The following is a 20,967-nucleotide window of genomic DNA, read 5'->3' on the forward strand; positions in this document are numbered from 1 at the left end:
TAGATGCGCCTGTAGTACCTTCTGGCCTTAAACTTTATGAATCTAAGAAAAGCAAGGCAAAACCCTGTTATGTAGTCTTTTTATGCTTTCTCCAGGATTTGGTCCTAAACTCCTTGTAACGTTTTCTATCCCTTTTGGGTATATTTTTTATTGGAGTACTTTTCTCTGCTAGAACAATGTAACCCTCTGGTTTTACTGTTCAGAAAACGCTTTAATAAATGTGAGACCCTACAATTAAAACTTGTGTGTATGGGTAACCCTAGAATGCTCAGGGACACAACCAACCGTTCCAGGAATGCGCTGTATACTTTGTGTTTCGAACTAGTAGTCCATAGAAGTATTCTACCCATGCATTCTATGTGCAACAAGCAGACTTATTTCCTCCTCTCCTAACTTGTCTGTTATTTTCTGAAAATAGATTTGGTTAACTTTTATAAGTTAATTGGCAAAGAAAGAAAACTGATTCTGTATAAATATAATCCACTTTTCTGGCTTCAATGGAAACTGCTGTGGAGCTCAGTACTCTTGAAAATCAGGCTATTTAAATATGGATTTAATACCTAGCTTTAGACATACATTTTTTGCAAATCTTAGGTACTTTATTTTGAGTATTAAAAGGAAACTAATGCTGACAATTATAATTCACTAAGAAATGTGAGATCTAATCTTTCTTGGCAGGTGCACTTTAGTAAGTGATATCTCTAAAACAGAGCAGAGTCTGATCCTCCACTGCCTTGCATCTTGTGTAGTGATATTTATCCTGTAAACAGTTAATGGGGATAAGAGGGAAGGTCCTCTCCTGGAACAGTAACTGGTTAAAATATACAAAACAAAGGGTAGGAATAAATGGTCAGTTTTCAGAATGGACAGAGGTAAATAGTGGTGTCCACCAGGGGTCTGGCTGGTGCCAGTGCTGTTCACCATATTCATAAATGACCTGGAAAAGGGGGCAAACAGTGAGGTGGCAAAACTTGCAGATGATAGAAAACTACTCAAGATAGTTAAGTCCCAAGCAGACTGCGAAGAGTTTCAAACGGATCTCACACAAACTGGGTGACTGGGCAACAAAATGGCAGATTAAATTCAGTGTTGATAAATGCAAAGTAATGCACATTGGAAAACATAATCCCAACTATAGATATAAAATGATGGGGTCTAAATTAACTGCTACCACTCAAGAAAGAGATCTTGGAGTCATTGTGCATAATTCTCTGAAAACATCCATTCAATGTCCAGCAGCAGTCAAAAAAGCAAACAGAATGTTGGGAATCATTAGGAAAGGGGTTGATGATAACACAGAAAATACCATATTGTCTCTATATAAATCTATGGTATGCCCACATCTTGAATTCTGCGTGCAGATCTGGTTGCCCCATCTCAAAAAAGATATATTGGAATTGGAAAAGGTAAACAAAAATGATTAGGGGTGTGGAAAAGCTTCCATATGAGGAGAGATTAAGCAGACTGGGACTTTTCAGCTTGGAAAAGAGATGACTAAGGTGGGGGAAATATGATAGAGGTCTCTAAAATCATGACTGGTGTGGCGAAAGTAAATAAGAAAGTGTTATTTACTCTTCCTCATAACACAAGAACTAGGGGGCCACCAAATTAAATTAACAGGCAGGAGGTTTAAAACGAACAAAAGGAAGTATTTCTTCCACAGGTTGACAGTGCATTGTATGAACTCTTCGCCAGAGGATGTTGTGAAAGCCAAGACTATACCAGAGCTCAAAAAAGAACTAGATAAGTCCATGGAGAATAAGTCTATCAAAGGCTATTAGCCAGGATGGACAGGGGTGCAAAATCATGCTCGGAAGTGTCCCTAGCCTCTGTTTGCCAGAGGCTGGGAATGGGCAACAGGGGACAGAGCACCTGATTAACTGTTCTGTTCATTCCCTCTGAAGCACCTGGCATTGGTCACTGTCGGAAGACAGGATACTGGGCTAGATGACCATTGTTCTGATCCAGTACGGCCATTCTTATGATCTTATGTAATGTAAAACACTATCTTTCCTATTTGGCAGCAGTTTATATGCACCTTGGACAACTGCAAAGGACTACAGAAGGTGCAAGGCAGTAGAGCAGAAGACACACTATTGTTTGTTGGTCTCATAGGCTAATTCCACCATGTCGAGTTGGGTATCTAGTATCTTAATATTGTAAATGTAGGATATGTACTCAATTAACATTAATGTAAACATTAACATGAACTATCCTGTGATATCTTACATCACTATTCACCTTAACTTTTCTCTGTAGGTGAGGCTGGTCTTCTTATTTCCAAAGTGAATGCAAAGAATCCCTTCTTTGGTTATGCTGGGAGTAAGAAACATACAGAAAAGAAATTACTCTGCGAGGTGTTTAAGAAGGGAGACATTTATTTCAATACAGGGGATCTGATGGTTCAAGACCAAGAGAATTTTCTTTACTTTTTGGATAGGATTGGGGATACCTACAGGTACAATCACTATGTCCTTATTAAAAAGCATTAGTGCATGGGATAGGATAATATTGCTTGACCTGTTTTGCTCCTCTCCTCGCTCCCAAGTGTCTCTGGTTCATATCCATTCTTGAAGTATATAACAGTGCTAGTGTTTAATTTTGTGAGCAGCATGCAACCATACCTAACTTCATTTTGTGGCAGGTTTTCATTCAACGTTCCTCATGATCCTTCTCATGAGCATTCTAGCAAATGGTGGGCAAGGAGACTTGGCACACTGAAGTAGAGAAGTGGGGAAATGTATCAAACAAAATAGATGTCTACATTTGGTAGATTTAGCTGGATATAAATGTTGAAAATAATTTATTTCAGATTAGTATAGGATTTACTTGTTTTCATTATTTATTTATTTATTTTTAAATGCAGCTGTTTTAGCAAAGCTTACTCTTATGGTGATCAGAGCATCACATTAACTGGACATGCTAGAACAAATGTAGGGTATATTTAGACCAATGTACTCATAATTCCTATAAAAGGTAATATTACTATTATTAATTTGTATTATTATAGTGCCTAGGAGCCCCAATCTTGGATCATGACCCCACTGTGCTAGGTCCTGTACAAACACAATGGAGTCAAGGCCCATGACTGTGGCTACTAGGCACAATAATAAGATAAATTATTATTATTATTATTTTATTATTAATAATAATATTAATGTTAGCTTCCCCCAAAGAGCTCATAATATCCATCAGGAGTACAATATGCCCATATGTTTTCATGAGGGTACAGTGTTTTGTTCTCCACTCCCGACTCCATTTAGATGGAAAGGAGAGAATGTTGCAACTACTGAAGTTTCTGATGTCATTGGTATGTTGGACTTCATACAGGAAGCCAATGTATATGGTGTTCCTGTGCCAGGTAAGAACCTTTTATTTCTAGAGGTTTTTCATTAAATTCATGCTTCTATTCCTCATAACTTTTATTTTTGCTTTACAAAGTTATACAATCACTTTTAATTAACTTGGCTATTTAATATTCAGCTCTCTAAAAAGCTCTTAAGAAGAGCTCAGATAACAAAAGATTGTGGATCAGCCATTTAACCCTGTACTTTGATTTATGTGGAATATAAGAGAGACAACTTGATGTTGTATTGTTGTTATAAAGGTTATTTTGCCATGAATTTGAGACTACTGCATAACTTGAATTAATCCTCTGAGCATCATTAATATGGTATCTGGGAAACCCAGACATTTGTATGGAAAAATAGAAACATTTCAACAGAGTGAGGAAGCAAAGAACTTTTAATCACTTAAATTAAAAAAAAAGTCACATTAAACTAAGCATTTGAGCTAGTTTGCTTTCATCTTTTAACGCAGTCCAGTAAACTAGTGCTGAGGGAGAATTTCCCTGGGAACCTAAAAAGAAATGAATGAAATATGTAAAACAGTATGATGATAATAAACAAAAAAAAAAAGTTTGCCGAAAATGGTCTGGGCCTGATTTCCATTCATGCTACAGCCTCTTTACACCCCACTGGGAGGTTAAAGAGGTTTGAAAGTAGGTGCAAGTTTAATTTACTCACACTTTAAAGCCCCTTTACTCTGAAAGAGCAATGTAAAGGAGCCTTACTGTAACTGAGAATCAGGACTACTCTGTCTACAGTGGTCTCCATTGTATGTTCAACACTGGCCAACAAATAGTATAATTTTTACCCAAATTTTAAAAAAAAGGAATAATTGCAATATCTCACATGCCACTGTGGGACAACTTTTGGCAAATACTGAATTTTTAATGGCAGCCGCCCTCTGTGTATTAAAAGTAAGAGACCACATAATTGCAAGGTGATATAAAAAGGTTTATTGTTATGAGTTTAGGGTGGCTGCTTTACTCCAGAGTGGCAGAGGCACTCATCTGGAATAGCTTGCATAACCTGTGAGTGGATAATAAGGCTAAGATTTTATCACAGATATTTTTAGTAAGTTACGGACAGGTCATGGCCAAAAGAAAAATTCAAGGAAGCCTTGACCTATCCCTGACTTTTACTAAAAATATCTGGGACAAAATGGGGAGCTGCGGGTCCCAGCACTGCTTGAAGTGGGGCAGCTGTGCAGGGGGTAAGAGCAGCTTGCAGCAGGTGGGGGGCGTAGGGTACTCCTGCTGCCTGCAGCTCTGGGGGGTCCCCCCATTGCCCGTGGTGGCCAGGAGCTGTGGGGTGCACCTGCCTCCCATGGGAGCAGGGAGCTGTGGGTACCCCTGCTGCCATTAGAGGCAGCAGGGGTACCCTGCAGCTCCCTGCCCCCCACAGGCGGCGGACTGAAGTCACAGAGGTCACTGGAAGTCATGGATTCCATGACCTCCATGACTAAATTGTAGCCTTGCTAATAAGTAATGCAGTCATCCTAAACAGAAAAAATATTACAGAAAGTTCTAGAAACCTAAGCTATCTAGTTATAACTTTTCTTTTCTGCCAGTACTTAAGTTATTCTCAGACATTCCTATAATAATTTCCCCTATAAAATTTGTGACAAAATATACGATATGGTGATGAAGTATAAGGAATTCATTTGAGACTGCCTACATAACTCACTTATGGTTCTGGTACATAAGAGTAATGTAGTCATTCCACATTTATTCCAGTAAAGCTTTTGTCATTTTGTGTGTTCACGTGTCTATTTTATCGTTTGATTGAAACATAAATACTACATACATTCTTAATCAGACAAATTTTCAGTATATTAATATATGATTTTTAAAGTCAGGTTACACTAAGATTGAAAATTTCCAGATTATGTAGCATATAACTAATTTTAAACTTTTTTTCACAGATCATGAAGGAAAAGTGGGAATGGTCTCTGTTACTTTGAAGCCTAATAAGTCATTAGATTTAGAACAAATGTATGAACAAGTTGTGACATATCTACCAGGCTATGCTTGCCCACTATTTTTAAGACTCCAGGTAATTTACATTTATTGTGCAGGACACACAAATATCACATGTGAACAGAACACTGACAAAGATCATAAAAGGCAATATGGTGGGTTGAAGAGAAGGTATCTGATGGTGTATTGCACAGATTGACCGTATGACCAGTCCTATTTACCATCTTCATTTATGATCTAAAAGGGGAAATTATACAGCATAGTAATGGAATTTGCACATTATGCTAAACTGGGAGGAGTCATGTACAGCTGTGAGGACGGAGATAATACAAAGAGATTTACAGAGATTAGAAACATGGACAGGGAATAACAAATTATATTCAGATTAATAAATGGTACCTAATGCATCTGGGAAAATAACCTGAAATCTATATAGTTAATGGAAGGGAGAGAGCTGGGAAGAAGTAATGCTGAAAGAGAAGGGGTGATAGTAGACAGCGAACTAGACGTGCATTTGCAGTGTGACATAGCCACAAAAATGCCAAGGTATCCTGTATTGGAGCAGAGTTAACAAACCTTCTCTATATAGCTCTGATGCTCCTGCACCTGGAATAGTATATTTAATTCTGAGCACATATTACCAGAGAGATTTTGACAAATTGAAGGGAGTTGAAAGGAACATAATATTATCAGGAGGCTGGAGGAAAGGTTAAGAGCAAACTGTGTATTGTTTGTGTAAGCAACAGTAAAGGTGCAAGAGGTAATGCTACAAATTTCTGAAGGGTGTTAATAGCAAGGGAAGAGAGGAATGATGTATTGTTATAAATTGGAGTAGCTGGATGAAACTAGAAAAGCAAACCAGGCTAAATAGGGAGGAAAAAATTTCCTGACAGACAGATATGAGGTTCTGACTAACCTACCATTCCCATTTCCCTCCCCCTTATCCCCCCCTTCCCTCGCCAGGAAGGAGTGATTTTAAAAATTAGACTAGGCAGAACATTACAAAGTATTTAGTAGAGAGCAATCCTGCATAGCAAGTGGATGGACTTGATCAGGGTTTCTCAAACTGGGGGTTGGGACCCCTCAGGGGGTCATGAGGTTATTACATGGGGGGGTCGCGTGCTGTCAGCCTCTATCCCAAACCCCGCTTTGCCTCCAGCATTTATAATCGTGTTAAATATGTAAAAAAGTGTTTTTAATTTATAAGGGGGGGGGGTCGCACACAGAGGCTTGCTATGTGAAAGGGGTCACGAGTACAAAAGTTTGAGAACCACTGGACTGGATGATCCAATATGACTCTTCCATCTTCCGTTTCTGGATATTAGTATGGGAACTTATTGGGGGAATTCAGAGATGCTCATTTACATTATAAATAGAGGCTCTTGATTGTGACAGTCTGTACTTTGTGAACATCTTCCTAAATTTTGTCTTTATAAATGTTCACAAATGCAGAGTAGTTAAGAAGCTGGGCTATTTCAGTCAAATGTGGGCTCTCCTATAAAGCCTTTGATTTGATACTACAGTTGCAAGATCCAAAATATAGTTTGCAACATTCTTCCCTCTTGTTTCAAACTCTTGCCCCATGCCAGCATGCGGGTTCTGTGGCTCAGTCCCTGAAGAGGGAGAGTAAGAGAATAAATTAGAGAGACATATATGTTTGTGTGTAGAAGAATATTTAATAGAGGGACAAGGAAACTCGAAATGTGGCCCAGCCTAGGCAACAATAAAAGGGCTAAGACCCAGATTGAATAGGAGGGAGGGTTAACTGTTGTCACCATGGAGCTGTCAGTCAGCAAGAAACGATTTTGCTCTGCTCCTTGTGGTTTTGGAACATAAGCAGGAAATTTCACGCTAGTCTTGATTGGGCCTCAGTTACTTAAGGGATGGACTGCAAATTTGTCATCACTGGGTAAACCAACCTTACACTTAAGTCAAGAAGGTAGGTGTCCATGCAGACAAGAGAAAAAGCATTAAATATTTCCACTTAACCTTAAATAATTTTCTTTCTCCCCTAGGAAACAATGGAAATGACAGGAACTTTCAAACAACAAAAATTTCGGTTGGTGAGGGAAGGGTTTAATCTATCTGCAATCACTGATCCACTTTATTTTTTATACAGTTCTAAAAAATCTTATGTTCCATTAACCAAAGAACTTCATGACAAGATCTTATCTGGGCAACTGAAACTTTAATTAGTGTTAAATTAACAGATTTGATAACTACTTTGTAAGAAGCAACAAAGGCACTAAGTAATATTTCTATGTAGTTTGTATTCTTGATATTTTGCAGCCATATCTTTTTGGATTCAGAAGTTTCACTACACCTTTCAGTTTTGATCGTCACTGAACACTAATAATTTTCTATCTCCTGAAACACCAAATATACTTTATATTACTTATGAAACATGTTTAAAATGTATCTTCTTTGTGATTTGGGGTATGAACGTCTTGAACCTATTTTCTATATCAGACATGAATGAGTGATAGTTACAGAAAAATAATAATATACACAAATAAATTATATTGGAAAAATATACTACTGTTAGTATTGTTGCTTGAGACTAACATCTATTTTACTGTACTTAATAGTTTTCCTTTAAATTTCATAAAGCCAAATGATTATTTATAAAATGTTAAAATTAAAAAGGAACTGAAGAAAGGTACGGAAAAAACCACAAACTATAATTTTCCTGCTCTATGAAAACATTGACTTAAGCTGCTTAGTTTCAATACATGGAAGGCATACAGCATACATTGTTCTTATCTCCTTCCCACATGGCATCTGGATCTTGGTTCTGTCCTCATCTGATTCCTAATCCACTTACCTTCTGCAGCATATTTAAATTCCTTGTCCACATGCAAGATGCAAGTTTACTGCTCTAAGGGCCCAGGCCAAAGCCGTTGAAGGCAATGGTGATCTCTCTGGCTTTTTCCATTCACTTCCATACATGGGGGAACCATCCCTCTTCCTGACCTTGTTTTCCATAATCCAATCTTAAACGCACACATGCCTAAAGCCTACAGATCATAATGCTCCCTCAAAGCAACATCAACAAGATAAATAAGAAGAGAGTTGGACATCAAAAAATCCTCTTAACAAAACATGGAACTAACGAAAGGTGTGGTAGCTTCACTGCTCAGCAGCATGCCTTTTTGTTGCCATCTATTCCCTTCCTTCATTTGTACCTTGTCTCTTTAGACTGTAAACTTCTGAGGGCAGGGTATACTGTCTGGTAAAGCAACTAGCACACTTGTGGCACTGGATAAAAATATCCATGCATTGATGTGCATAGTCCTGGTCTGTTGGGTAGTGTCACTCAGATGTAGTTAGGACAAATGGATTGGAAGTCATTGCCAGCTGAGGGCAAAAATTGTTCTTAGAACATTAAAAAAAATGTATAAAACAAGAATATTAGTTCTTTAAAAGATTCATCTTAATTAACCAGTGGGTGCCTTGTTTTCTTAATGACTGATTCGGATTATTATTTGAAGGTATTTTAAAATTCTAGACATACATGCTAAAACACTGTTCTTAAGAGTTTTAAAATAAAGTGTAAAAGTTAAAATAAACTGTATTAGTGTCAGTCTGATTTAGGATTAATGACAAAGTTTTGTTTTGGGATTGGTTACATTATGCGCCTCACAGAGGACAGATGGCGGATTTAAAAAATATATTAGGTTAGATTGTCTCCTCTCCTGAACCTTCCTGTTATGCCAAATTTCTCCAATTAGTCCGTCAATCAGGTGTGATATTTACAGACTTTTACAAAAATTGAGTCTTCTACTCCTCATTGTTCAAAATATAGTGATGCTGCTGCTGCTATTCAGCATTGGACACAACATCTCTTTATCTGGTATGATTGCAGCACAAAGACCACCTGAAAGTCGTAGTCTAAAATGGATTGCTTACAATTTACATCTTCTTCTTTTATTTTTAACTTTAGAAGTCTGTTGAAGTCGTGTTATTAATGTTTATACTAGAATGTACAGTACAAATACTGTTTGAGATCAAAATGTAATCTTTGCCTTTCTGCAGTCCTTTTTCAGATTACAAATTTGATTTGGACCTTAAAAAAATAAAAGGTCCTACCATTGCGCTATTTGAATGTACACTACCTTGCATGCTCCAACAACTCTCAGGGCTGATTTATGCTTGACATAAAGAAGGCTGCTTTAACTTAGGCTGGCTAGCAACAGCCTTCCAGGGGCTATCTGTTAGCTGGGATCACTAGAGAACAACAGAATTCCAGCAAAAGTCATGCCATTACATGAACCAATTTGCCATGTAGAAGATCTTATTGGCTCAACAAAAGCCTAGATTGTGGTTCTGGCTACTCAGCCAGGCAGAGGAGTGGCTGAATTAACTGTGCCCAGAGAGTGACTCCAGGCAGAAGTGGTAGGGCATGTTCTGGGAGCGCTATATTACCCTTTGCCCCCAACAAACAAATGAGCAGGTATTGGGCACAGCCATGGTGGAGCTGGCTGGGTACAAGAAAGGAGGGCTATAGCAAAGTACTCCTGACCCTACCCTACAGCAAGAGGCCTCTCTGAGATGCAAAACCACCCTGAGTTTCTCCTAGGATGGTGCAATTTACACATCCCCCTTATTCTGGCCAGGTTTACACAAGAAACTTTTACCAGGATAATATCGGTTAGAGGCCTGATTCTTAACAACATTTTTGTAACAGCAAGAGCTTTAGAGTAAATGCATTTATCCTGTCAAAAATGTCCTTTTGCCAGTTTAGTTTGTTTGGGGAACTGCATTATTTTGCCACAATGAACTACGTCTCCACAGGGAAGTGGGGCTGCTGGTATAGCTGTCCCAGTGTAACTATATTGGGAAAGTCGTTCTAGTGTAGACCTGCTGTCTAGAATCAGCCTAATGACTCAATCTAAGCCAAAAGGAAAAAAATCTTAAATTCAGTGTTGAGTACAGACAATATTTTAAGCACATTTTGCAATAGGGTGATTGACTGCCTTGATGCATATTATCTGAATTCTGATATTGAAAGAGTTCTGATTAATTCTGCTCTTTAATTCAAAATGACCTGCTGTGTGCAGATACCCACAATTTTCAAAAGGGTGAGTGATCCTTCAAACACAACTCTCAGTGTTTACTGTATGCAAGGAAACACGTTTGTTTTTAAAGTGTTAAAGAAAATGGCTTACGTAAGTTTTCCATTTGATATATGGCCAGATAATAGATTTTGGTAGATAGCTGTATTTCATAATGGAACTTATGTATTTGTGACCAAAGCTAATGAGATTACTGTGTGTATAATAGAAACGTAAGTGGCCAAACTATTTGTATTGGTTTCCAGATCAGACACCCTATTTCACTGATGCAGGAGATGTTTATAATCAGTTGCAAACTCTCACTGTGGTGACATTTTTTATGTTTACATCAGTCAAGTCAACAGTTTACACAAAGTATACATTCAAAACACAGATCTGAGTTATGAAAGTGGAGCATTTTTTGTCCTATTAAATGAACAGATGACAGATGTTTAAGAAAAATACATTTTTTCTAATTGCAGTTACTCAGCCTAAGTAAACGTATTTGTTAGTGAGGCTGAGGATGTTTTTGTATAGTTTCGGGTTTTCATTCCAATTGGTAGGCGATGGATAGCTGAGGCTACAACTGGCCATTTTTTGAGTTGGCTACAAGATTCTACTTTTGCATTAAAAGGCCTTTTACCCTTTTATTCACAGCGGTGAGCATTTATTCAGGTGAGTAGTCCCACTGAAACCAGTGGGGCTACTTGTGTGGATGACTGCTCACCAGTGTGAGTAAATGGGTCATCATTTAAGCAGGATTACCTTTAAGCAGGAGATCGCACCCATTTGGACCTATGCACAAGACAAATTCTAGCTAAATAGACAGGCCTTGACCTGATCCCTAAAGATTAAAAAAATCATAACAGGGTCACAAGACCTGCAAAACTCCAAAATTGAGGACCTTCCACCAAAATTGCTGTTCCACAAGGTTTCCAACACTCATTCCAACATTAATTTGAGCTCTGTGACTGACCTCAATCATCATGAAGATATAGGGGAGGAGAGGTTGTCTATAAAGACTGAGGCCAGATAGAGATTTATACAATATATTAAAAACAGTATGTGCAACAATGAAGAAACTAGTACAGTGTAATATGTTTGGGGTATCTAGCGCTACTGAGCACTGTATTGAAGTCATCAAGAAAAGTCACAAGGCGGAACACATTACGATAATCCAACTGTCATAAGCATAAGGGTAGCCTAAAATTCCTCCTTATTTGTAAGGGGTTAAGAAGCTCAAATAACCTGGTTGGCACCTGACCAAAGGAACCAATGGGGACAAAGATACTTGCAAATCTGGGTGGGGGGAGAGGCTTTGTTTTGGGTTCGTTTCTGTGTTCATTCACTCTTGGGACTAAGAGGGACTGGACATCAATCCATGTCCTCCAAACCATTCTGAACCAGTCTCTCATATTACAGAAATTGTAAGTACAGCCAGGCAAGGCGTATTTATCTTTGTTTTCTCAACTTGTGAATTTTCCCTTTGCTGGAGGGAGGTTTATCCCTGTTTTGTTGTAACTTTGAAACTAAGGCTAGAGGGGGTTCCTCTGTGTTTTGTGCATCTTTTGTTACCCTGTAAAGTTATCTTCCAACCTGATTTTACAGAGGGGATTTTTACCTTTTCTTTTTTTTTTAAATAAAATTATTCTTTCAAGAAATGATTGATTTTTTTTTCAATATCCAAAGATCCAGGGATTTGGGTTTGTGTTCACTTTGTAACCAATTGGTTTGGATATTATTCTCAAGCCTCCCCAGGAAAGGGGGTGTAAGGGCTTTGGGGGATATTTTGGGGGAACAGGAACTCCAAGTGGTCCTTTCCCTGATTCTTTGTCTAAATCACTTGGTGCTGGCAGCATACTGTTCAAGTACAAGGTGGAATTTGTGTCTTGGGAAAGTTTTTAACCTAGGCTGGTAAAAATAAGCTGAGGGGGTCTTGCATGCCAGTCCCCACATCTTTACCCCAGAGTTCAGAGTGGGAAAAGAACCCTGACACCAACCTTGAAGATACAAAGTCATGCACCGTCACTGTGAGGTCCACATCTGAAAGAAAAGGTCATGCACAGTATATAACAGAGTAGGAAATGGTTTTCCCAACCTGCACAAATTCGAGATTTTGAAAAATTTTCCCATCCCAACTTGGGAAGAAAAAACAAAATTTCAAAAATTTTCATGAATTGAAAATGCGTGGAATAAAAAAGAGTTTATAACTATACATTCAATTAAATTTCTAAATAAAAAATCATTTTGGCCCAGAAGATAAAACTCTTTGGTTTTGTAAGTGTAAAAAGTCTCATTATGACAATTTTAAAAAAATGTTGAACAGGAAATTAACCAAAATCACTCCTTTCCCACAAATGGCTACCTTTCGCACCCCCCCCCCAAAAAAACCCAACAAAACCAAAAACAAACCCCTCTTCCCCACCCCAAAAAACCCACACACAATTTTAATAGAATCATAGAAATATAGGGCTGGAAGCAACCTTGAAACCTTGTGAAGTCCAGCCTCCTATGTTGAGGATGGAACAAGTAAATCTAGACCATCTCTGACAAGTGATTGTACAACCTGTGCTTGAAAAGCCTTCAATGCTGGGGATTCCACCGCCTCTCTGGGTAACTACTGCAGTGCTTAACTACCCTTAGAGTAGAAAGTTTTTCCTAATATCTAACCTAAAGCTCCCTTACAGCAGATTAAGCCCATTACTTCTTAGTCTACTTTCAGTGGGCCTGGAGAACAATTGATCACCATCTTCTTTATAACAGTCCTTAACATACTTGAAGACTTATGATCAGGTCCCCCCTTTGTTTTCTTTTTCTCAAAACTAAACATGCCCTTTAACCTTTCCTCCCAGATTAGATTGTCTAAATTTATCATTTTTGTTGCTTTCCTCCAGACTCTTTCCAGTTTGTCCATATCTTTCCTAAAGTGCCCAGAATTGGACACAATACTTCAGCTGAGGCCTCACCACTGCCAAAGAGAGATGGACAATTACCTCCTGTATCTGACATACAACACTTCTCTGAATACACACATAATGATATTAGTCAATTTTGCAACTGTATCACATTGATGACTCTCATTCAATTTGTGATCTACTATAGTCCTCAGATCCTTTTCAGTAGTGCTACCACTTAGTCCCCATTTAGTAGCTGTGCATTTAATTTTTCCTTCCTAAGTACTTTGTACTTGTCTTTATTGAATTTCATCGTATTGGTTTCAGACCAATTCTCTAATTTGTTACGGTCATTTTATATTCTAATCCTGTCCTCCAAAGTGCTTACAACCCCTCCTACCTGCTTGTCATCTCCAAATTTTACAAGCATACTCTCCACTCTATTATCCAAGTCATTAATTATTATCCTGTGTCCCCCCACTAGATACACTTTGCCAATTTGATGGCAAACTCATTGAGTACAGTTTTTCAAACAATTGTTCCCCTACCTAATAGTAATTTCATCTAGACCCCATTTTCCTAGTTTGCTTATGTGAATGTTGTAAGGGATTGTGTCAAAAGCCTTATTAAAATCAAGGTATATCATGTCTACTGTTTCTGCTTTATCTACTATGGTGGTAACCAGGTCAAAGAAGGAAATTAGGGTGATTTGGCATGATTTGTTCTTGATATATCCATGCTGGCTATTTCTTATAACCTTATTATTTTCTAGGTGGCATCCAGAACTGGGGACAGTACTCCAGCTGAGGCTTTACCTGTGCCAAATAGAGCAGGACAATTATGTCCCACATCTTACATACCACACTCCTGTTAAATTACCCCCAAAAGACATTAGCCTTTTTTGCAACTGCATCACATTGTTGACTCGTATTCAATCTGTGATTCACTATAATCCCCAGATCCTTTTCAGCACTACTACTGCCTAGCCCCATTTTTGTAGTTGTGCATTTAATTTTTCCTTCCTAGGTGTAGTATTTCATACTTGTTACTAAATTTCATCTGGTGGATTTCAGACCAATTCACCGATTGGTCAAGGTCATTTGGAATTCTAATCCTGTCTTCCAAAGTGCTTGCCACCCCTCCCCCTCCCATCTTGGTGTCATCCACAGTTTTTATAAGCATACTCTCCACTCAGTTAGCCATGTCATTAATGAAAATATTGATTAGTACCAGCCACAGAACAGGACCCCTGCAGAACCTCACTAAATACTACATCTCCATTTAACAGCAAACCATTGATAACCACTTTTTGAGAATGGTCTCTCAACCAGTTATGTACCCATTTCATAGTAATTTCATCTAGACCACATTTTTCTTGTTTGCTTATGATGGTAGATTGTGCATGACATCTTTAATCTGAAGACAAACGGAAAGATAGCATTGCTTTATAAAAATATTTGTAATTCTACATTTTGCTAGCAACAAGGCCAGTGGTATAAATTTAGCTGATTCTTTTTCCATTAGAGTAATGATCAAGGCTAGGAGATAATCCGATAGGTGACCTGTTAGTACATTAAAGCATGGTAATAATGTTTTGTTTCTGAGATCATATACATCTAGAAAGTCATATTTCATCATAAAATGAACCCCCCCACCTTTTTTTAACGTGGTGCCTCTGCCCCTTTTTCCATTGTGAAGGGCATTATCTAATTTGTCTGAGGAGAAGGTTTCACATGTCATATGAAAATATCTGTAATCTGTCATTAATGGAATGTTTTTGTTGGGATATTCATGTTCAAGATAATAGGGCTGACTCACCACTGCTTCACTGCCATTTTACATCAGCAGAACTGCATTAGACTGGAGAATCAGACCCTGTTACGCTATTCTGGTACAAACTTGAAAGAGTCTGAGTCTGGAGACTGTAGCCATTCCAGTTTGTGTGTATTTGTTATTTCAAAGACCTTTCTGCTTCTTGTATGATATTTAAAAATGACATGTATTTAGCAAAATGTTAATCTTTCTGGTTTTATCATTTGTATGTAAGTCAAAGTATTACAGAAATAAGCAAGTAACAGTATTAGGATATACCATAACATTAAATGAAAGCTTGGTCTTAAGTCATTGATCACAAGTTTTAATTTTCCTGATTGTTTTAGAACAATGAGAAAAGCATTAATTGTAAGGAACATAATAAAACACCCAATGTATTCATGTGACTATCACGTTGTGGGGTGCTTCAGAGTTTTGCTTTCTTTTCTAAATTCCAAAAAATGTATTTTACTATTCCGCTTGAACTAATTTCTGAGGATTATTGGACACGAGAAGGATTTTAGCCAGTCATCACCCAGAAAAGTCAAATGCTATTATCTCATGAACAGTATTGAAGTTTTTATTGACACTGCTGTTCTCACTCAGTTGAATTCAATGGAATTATACCAGGAGTGGTTTTGGCCCTACATATCCAGTCATATCTCTCCATATTCACAAAAATTCCATTCAATTATTTACTTTTTAGACCTGGCCTCATTTTATAACCTATCCTTGAACAATTAGTCATACAAGCCTTGCCCCCCAATAGTGGCATCACTGAAAAGGCCAAGAAAGCTGCAGCACAAAACTTTCAGAAAAGCAAGAAACAATTTTATTTTTATTTCTTGAGGTGTGTTGATTCTTCTTTTGCCCTGAATAAGAAATAGTGTTCATTGGGCCAAAAGAAATCTGATGAGGTTCAACAAGGACAAGTGCAGAGTCCTGCACTTAGGACGGAAGAATCCAATGCACCGCTACAGACTAGGGACCGAATGGCTCGGCAGCAGTTCTGCAGAAAACGACCTAGGGGTTACAGTGGACGAGAAGCTGGATATGAGTCAACAGTGTGCCCTTGTTGCCAAGAAGGCCAATGGCATTTTGGGATGTATAAGTAGGGGCATTGCCAGCAGGTTGAGGGACGTGATCATTCCCCTCTATTCGACACTGGTGAGGCCTCATCTGAAGTTCTGTGTCCAGTTTTGGGCCCCACACTACAAGAAGGATGTAGAAAAATTGGAAAGAGTCCAGCGGACGGCAACAAAAATGATTAGGGGACTGGAACACATGAGTTATGAGGAGAGGCTGAGGGAACTGGGGATGTTTAGTCTGCAGAAGAGAAGAATGAGGGAGGATTTGATAGCTGCTTTCAACTACCTGAAAGGGGGTTCCAAAGAGGATGGCTCTAGACTGTTCTCAGTGGTAGCAGATGACAGAATGAGGAGTAATGGTTTCAAGTTGCAGTGGGGGAGATTTAGGTTGGATATTAGGAAAAACTTTTTCACTAGGAGGGTGGTGAAACACTGGAATGCGTTACCTAGGGAGGTGGTGGAATCTCCTTCCTTAGAAGTTTTTAAGGTCAGGCTTGACAAAGCCCTGGCTGCGATGATTTAATTGGGGATCGGTCCTGCTTTGAGCAGGGGGTTGGACTAGATGACCTCCTGAGGTCCCTTCCAACCCTGATACTCTATGATTGATTCATTGCATTGGCGCATACTTACGATAAATAACTTCTAAATGTTTCAGTTGCACTTGGATGCTTAATTGCAGAAGGAGATGGCTGCCACTCAGACCTCACTACCGTGAACATAATCTGTTACTTACACAGGTGTTTCAGACCTGCATGGAATATAAGGCCACAGATTCTGTTCTCTCAGGGTGATCTACTCCTACAATTTCAAATTTTCTCTGTGCTAGGCATCTTAATTCCTTTGCATTCTGTTTCTCCATTAAAAATAAAAGTAAATCCTGTGGAAGAATCTGGCATGGAGTAAATCTTAATTTAATGCACACTCACTCATGGATCAAGGATTTCATGAATTAAATAGGTCAGTCTCAGGAGTAATAAAAACCTCATTCTTTGAATAGCTGATAATGCAGACATTTGTCAGGCAGATGTAAGAGGAATCGAGTTAAAAAACCTTTAAAGGAGCATTTGAGTTTGTAAATTACATCTGCAGGATAAAATATTAAGAACTGGCAAATTAAGAAGTATAGAGTAATTGTCTTTAATTTTAAAAATAGATACAAATGAGAATGGTCCCTGACAGTGGAGGAGCAGAAACGAGAAATCTCTTTTCTTCTGAGCTCCATTTTTAATTTCCATAGTTTCTACAACGTTCATATTTGTTGATGTTCATTATTCTCCATGACATATCAATTACAGCTGGAACCACTCTTTTTGATTTAGTTACTGTATGCCAAAAGGAAAAACAAAGGAACAAATTCTGATACTACTCTGATGGCCATGGTATACAAACAACAGAATAAAACAAAATTCCTTTTGACAACAATGGGAGTTTTGGTTGATTGAGGGCTACGAAATTTGGTTCAAAGTGACTTTTTATTATCAAAGTCTAAAAGCCAACTTATTGGGCTTTATCAAATCTGCCATGCCAGGCTTCACATGTCATTTCCCCCTGTAGTTCCAGACAAGTCTGCTTTTTTGAAGTCCTATATTCTTCTGCTCTCACTCCTACCTTTCCTTAGGATCATGAAGTCTATCTCACTTCATGATCACTTTCACCCAAATTGTCTTCCACCTTCAGATTAGCAACCAAATCCTCCCTGTTGGCTAGAATCAAACCTAAAATGGCTGTTCCCTGGGTTACTTCCTCCACTTTCTGAAACAGAAAGTTGTCCCTAGTACATTCCAAGAATTTGTTGGAAATGTTGTGTTTTGCTGTATTACTTTTCCAGCAGATGTCTGTGTAGCTAAAGTCCCCAACTGCTACAGGGTGTTGTGTTTTGAATATTTCTGTTATTTGTTCTAGAAATGCCTCCTCCTCCTCCTCTTCCTGATTTGATGGCCTATAGTAGACCCCTATCCTGATGTCACCCATATTTTCCAACTTTTATCTTTCCCCAGTGACTTTCAACTGGTCTTTCTCTCACCTTCTTCTGGACCTGAGAACAAGTTATATATTCTTGATGTATAATGCAACAGCTCCTCCCTTTCTTCCCTGCCTATTCTTCCTCAACAAGTTATAGCTCTCTATACCAATATTCTAGTCATGAGATTTATCCTCCCAAGTCACTGTGATGCCAATTAAATCATAATTCAACTTATGTACTAATACATCCAGTTCATTTCCTATATTCCTTGCATTTGTGTGTAGACATCTAAGATGCTGAACAGATTCCTCCACTGATTTTCCTATTGTTGTTCGTAATTTTCCATGCTTCCCCCCTGCCACCCCAAAACATCTAACTCTCTGTTAAGGTTGCTTTTTTTATGCTTACCTGGTAGCAATTGTCACTGCCCCTTTTAAAGCTAGTTTAAAGCTCTACTCACCAGGTTGGCAGGTTGATGCACAATTTATGTTCTTCCTCTTCTTGGTCAGGCGGACCCCATCTCTTCCCAGCAGTCCTCCTTCTCAGAACAGCATGTTCAGTTCCTAGGGTGATAATCTGAAGGTACAGACTAGAGACCAAGGACACTGTTCTTCCTTCCTACACTGGGACAGGAATGGAAGAAGATTGGATGGAAGTGGTGTTCTTAGCCACTGCTCCCTACATTCTGGCACAGTCAGGAGCCTGCCCAGCCCCTGATGTAAGTAGCTCTCAGTCTCAGTACAATGTCTCTGGCTAAGCCCAGACCCTTCCCTGGCCTACCCGTTTCCTCCCAATATGGAGGGACTTTGAGCATGGTTAGCTTTAGAGTCCTCTTGCTATCTCTACATCAATGGGCAAGGCCTCATGCTCAGAGAATATTCTCAGGGAGCAACTCCTGCACCCTTTAATACCTGCACCCTTAAGTGATCTCATTGGCAATCAACTATCATAAACATTTCAGATAGTCAAACCTTCCACTAGAAAATCACATTGCTATATATCAGATTTAATCATTTCCCCCCATCCTTTAACTTGCCTCAAACATTATATTTGTAAGCTCATCATATGACAAATGCTTTTAAAAGACAATGGTCTCCCAGTACTTTCTGCCAGCATATTGTATGTATTCACAGGAATATGCATCTCATGATAGTACAGATTTACATGAATATCTAGATATTCATTAAAAACTATCAGAATACCCACATATTTGGGGGGGGGGATCTCTATTCTCCCGGGCCTGACTCTGAACAGAGAGTTCAGATGGCCCCATTAACAAGGAGGGATTTCACTGGGGGCTCTGCACAGGGATCTGCTACATGAGGTTCATTGAAGGGTCAGGACCTTCTTTTTCCACTGCACTTGTTCATCTGATTTACAGCCCACAGGAAGAAGCAATATTTGGTTCTCACACCTTAAAGAACTATAATGTAAATACACAACTCACAGCATTAGGAGAGACAAGGTGATGCTGGGAAGATGGAAGGATATGATAATCCCACTTTTCACATGCAGTTAAGTATTCAGTATCTGAATAAGAAGTCAGCACCAGTTGAGAATTCAGAGACATAAAATTATAAACCTTTTTATAATCAATTGATAAGCAATAAATAATTTAATAGAAATGACTACTTTCTATATAATAAATATCCACTTCTGGATTCTAGCTTTAGGGCTGCAATATAATGAGCACCTCAATTTAAGGCTGGCAGCAGTATATTTCCTGCTCATTGTATTTTATTTATTTATTTCAATTTCTTTGACCTGTCTACCAATGGCTCTAGGCACTTTATACAGTTAAAACATACAACATCAGACTAAATCTACAAAATACATGATGCACACTGCATAATATTATGCCAATATCCATGCTGGAAGAAATAATTATAACAAAAATAATCCCACACAAACACTCTATTACTTTAAAAAAAAGGAATACTTGTGGCACCTTAGAGACTAACAAATATATTTGAGCATAAGCTTTCGTGAGCTACATTTATGCTCAGATAAATTTGTTAGTCTCTAAGGTGCCACAAGTCCTCCTTTTCTTTTTGCGAATACAGACTAACACGGCTGCTACTCTGAAATCTATTACTTTAGTGATTTCTTCCCATGTCTTAAAGGTTAAGAAATTCTGGTTCTGAAGGTCCAAAGTGGGGACCTTCCACAATCCAGGAAAGGTCACATTAGTCTCACCAAGCAGAGATTACCTTTTTTTTCTCTTTGCCACAGTCACTACCTAATCATCTAGCAATAATCCCAGATCTAATGACTCCCCCTCTTTACACAACATAGGTAACATGAAGGAACCACAAGGGAAGAGTGGTATCTGCATAATTATGTTTACTAAATATATGTATAACAAGCAAAGCCTAGCTACATGCACTCCTGCTCTGATAGGGTTCAGGTGGCTTCTTTATCAATTTGACCTTTAGTACATTCTACAGAGGTAACAGATCTAGGAGCAAAAGCAACAGCCTTTCAGGTTGTTGACTTAAAGGCTTGGCCACTGAAATGTACTCTCTCTCTAGACAAAAGGTCGGCTCTCAACCAAGAGAACTGGTTTGTCACAGGAGAGGTCACCTATCAATGAAGTTACTTGGTAGGATTCTGTGGTCTCCTGTTGAGGCTGACCAAGGAGTCACCTGACAAAGGAGATTGGAAGGCTATAAAGGGCAGAAGCTGCTCTGTTTGGTCTTTCTCTTCAGACATGTCACACCAGCTTAAATGAGGGAAGTTGCTGCAGGAGCTGGATGAAGTCAGGGGAAGGAGTGGACCCTGCCTGCCTGAATACAGATGATTCTCTAAGGACAACCAAAGGAAAGATGAACTA

At 38.6% G+C, this 20,967-nt stretch overlaps 1 protein-coding gene across 1 annotated transcript in view; it reads left to right on the plus strand.

The window, feature by feature from the left end:
* SLC27A6 (solute carrier family 27 member 6) overlaps positions 1–8,845 on the plus strand; it is a 58,281-nt gene extending 49,436 nt beyond the window's left edge. Inside the window, exons 7-10 of the mRNA XM_084628525.1 lie at positions 2,260–2,458; positions 3,264–3,361; positions 5,269–5,399; positions 7,339–8,845. Of these exons, the coding sequence (XP_084484651.1) occupies positions 2,260–2,458; positions 3,264–3,361; positions 5,269–5,399; positions 7,339–7,515 (605 nt within the window). The 3' untranslated portion in view covers positions 7,516–8,845. The remainder of the gene's footprint in view (positions 1–2,259; positions 2,459–3,263; positions 3,362–5,268; positions 5,400–7,338) is intronic.
* Positions 8,846–20,967: the final 12,122 nt, after the last annotated feature.

This window comes from Lepidochelys olivacea, assembly GCF_965140295.1.
Source record: "Lepidochelys olivacea isolate rLepOli2 genome assembly, chromosome: 5".
NCBI classification, from domain to species: Eukaryota; Metazoa; Chordata; order Testudines; family Cheloniidae; genus Lepidochelys; species Lepidochelys olivacea.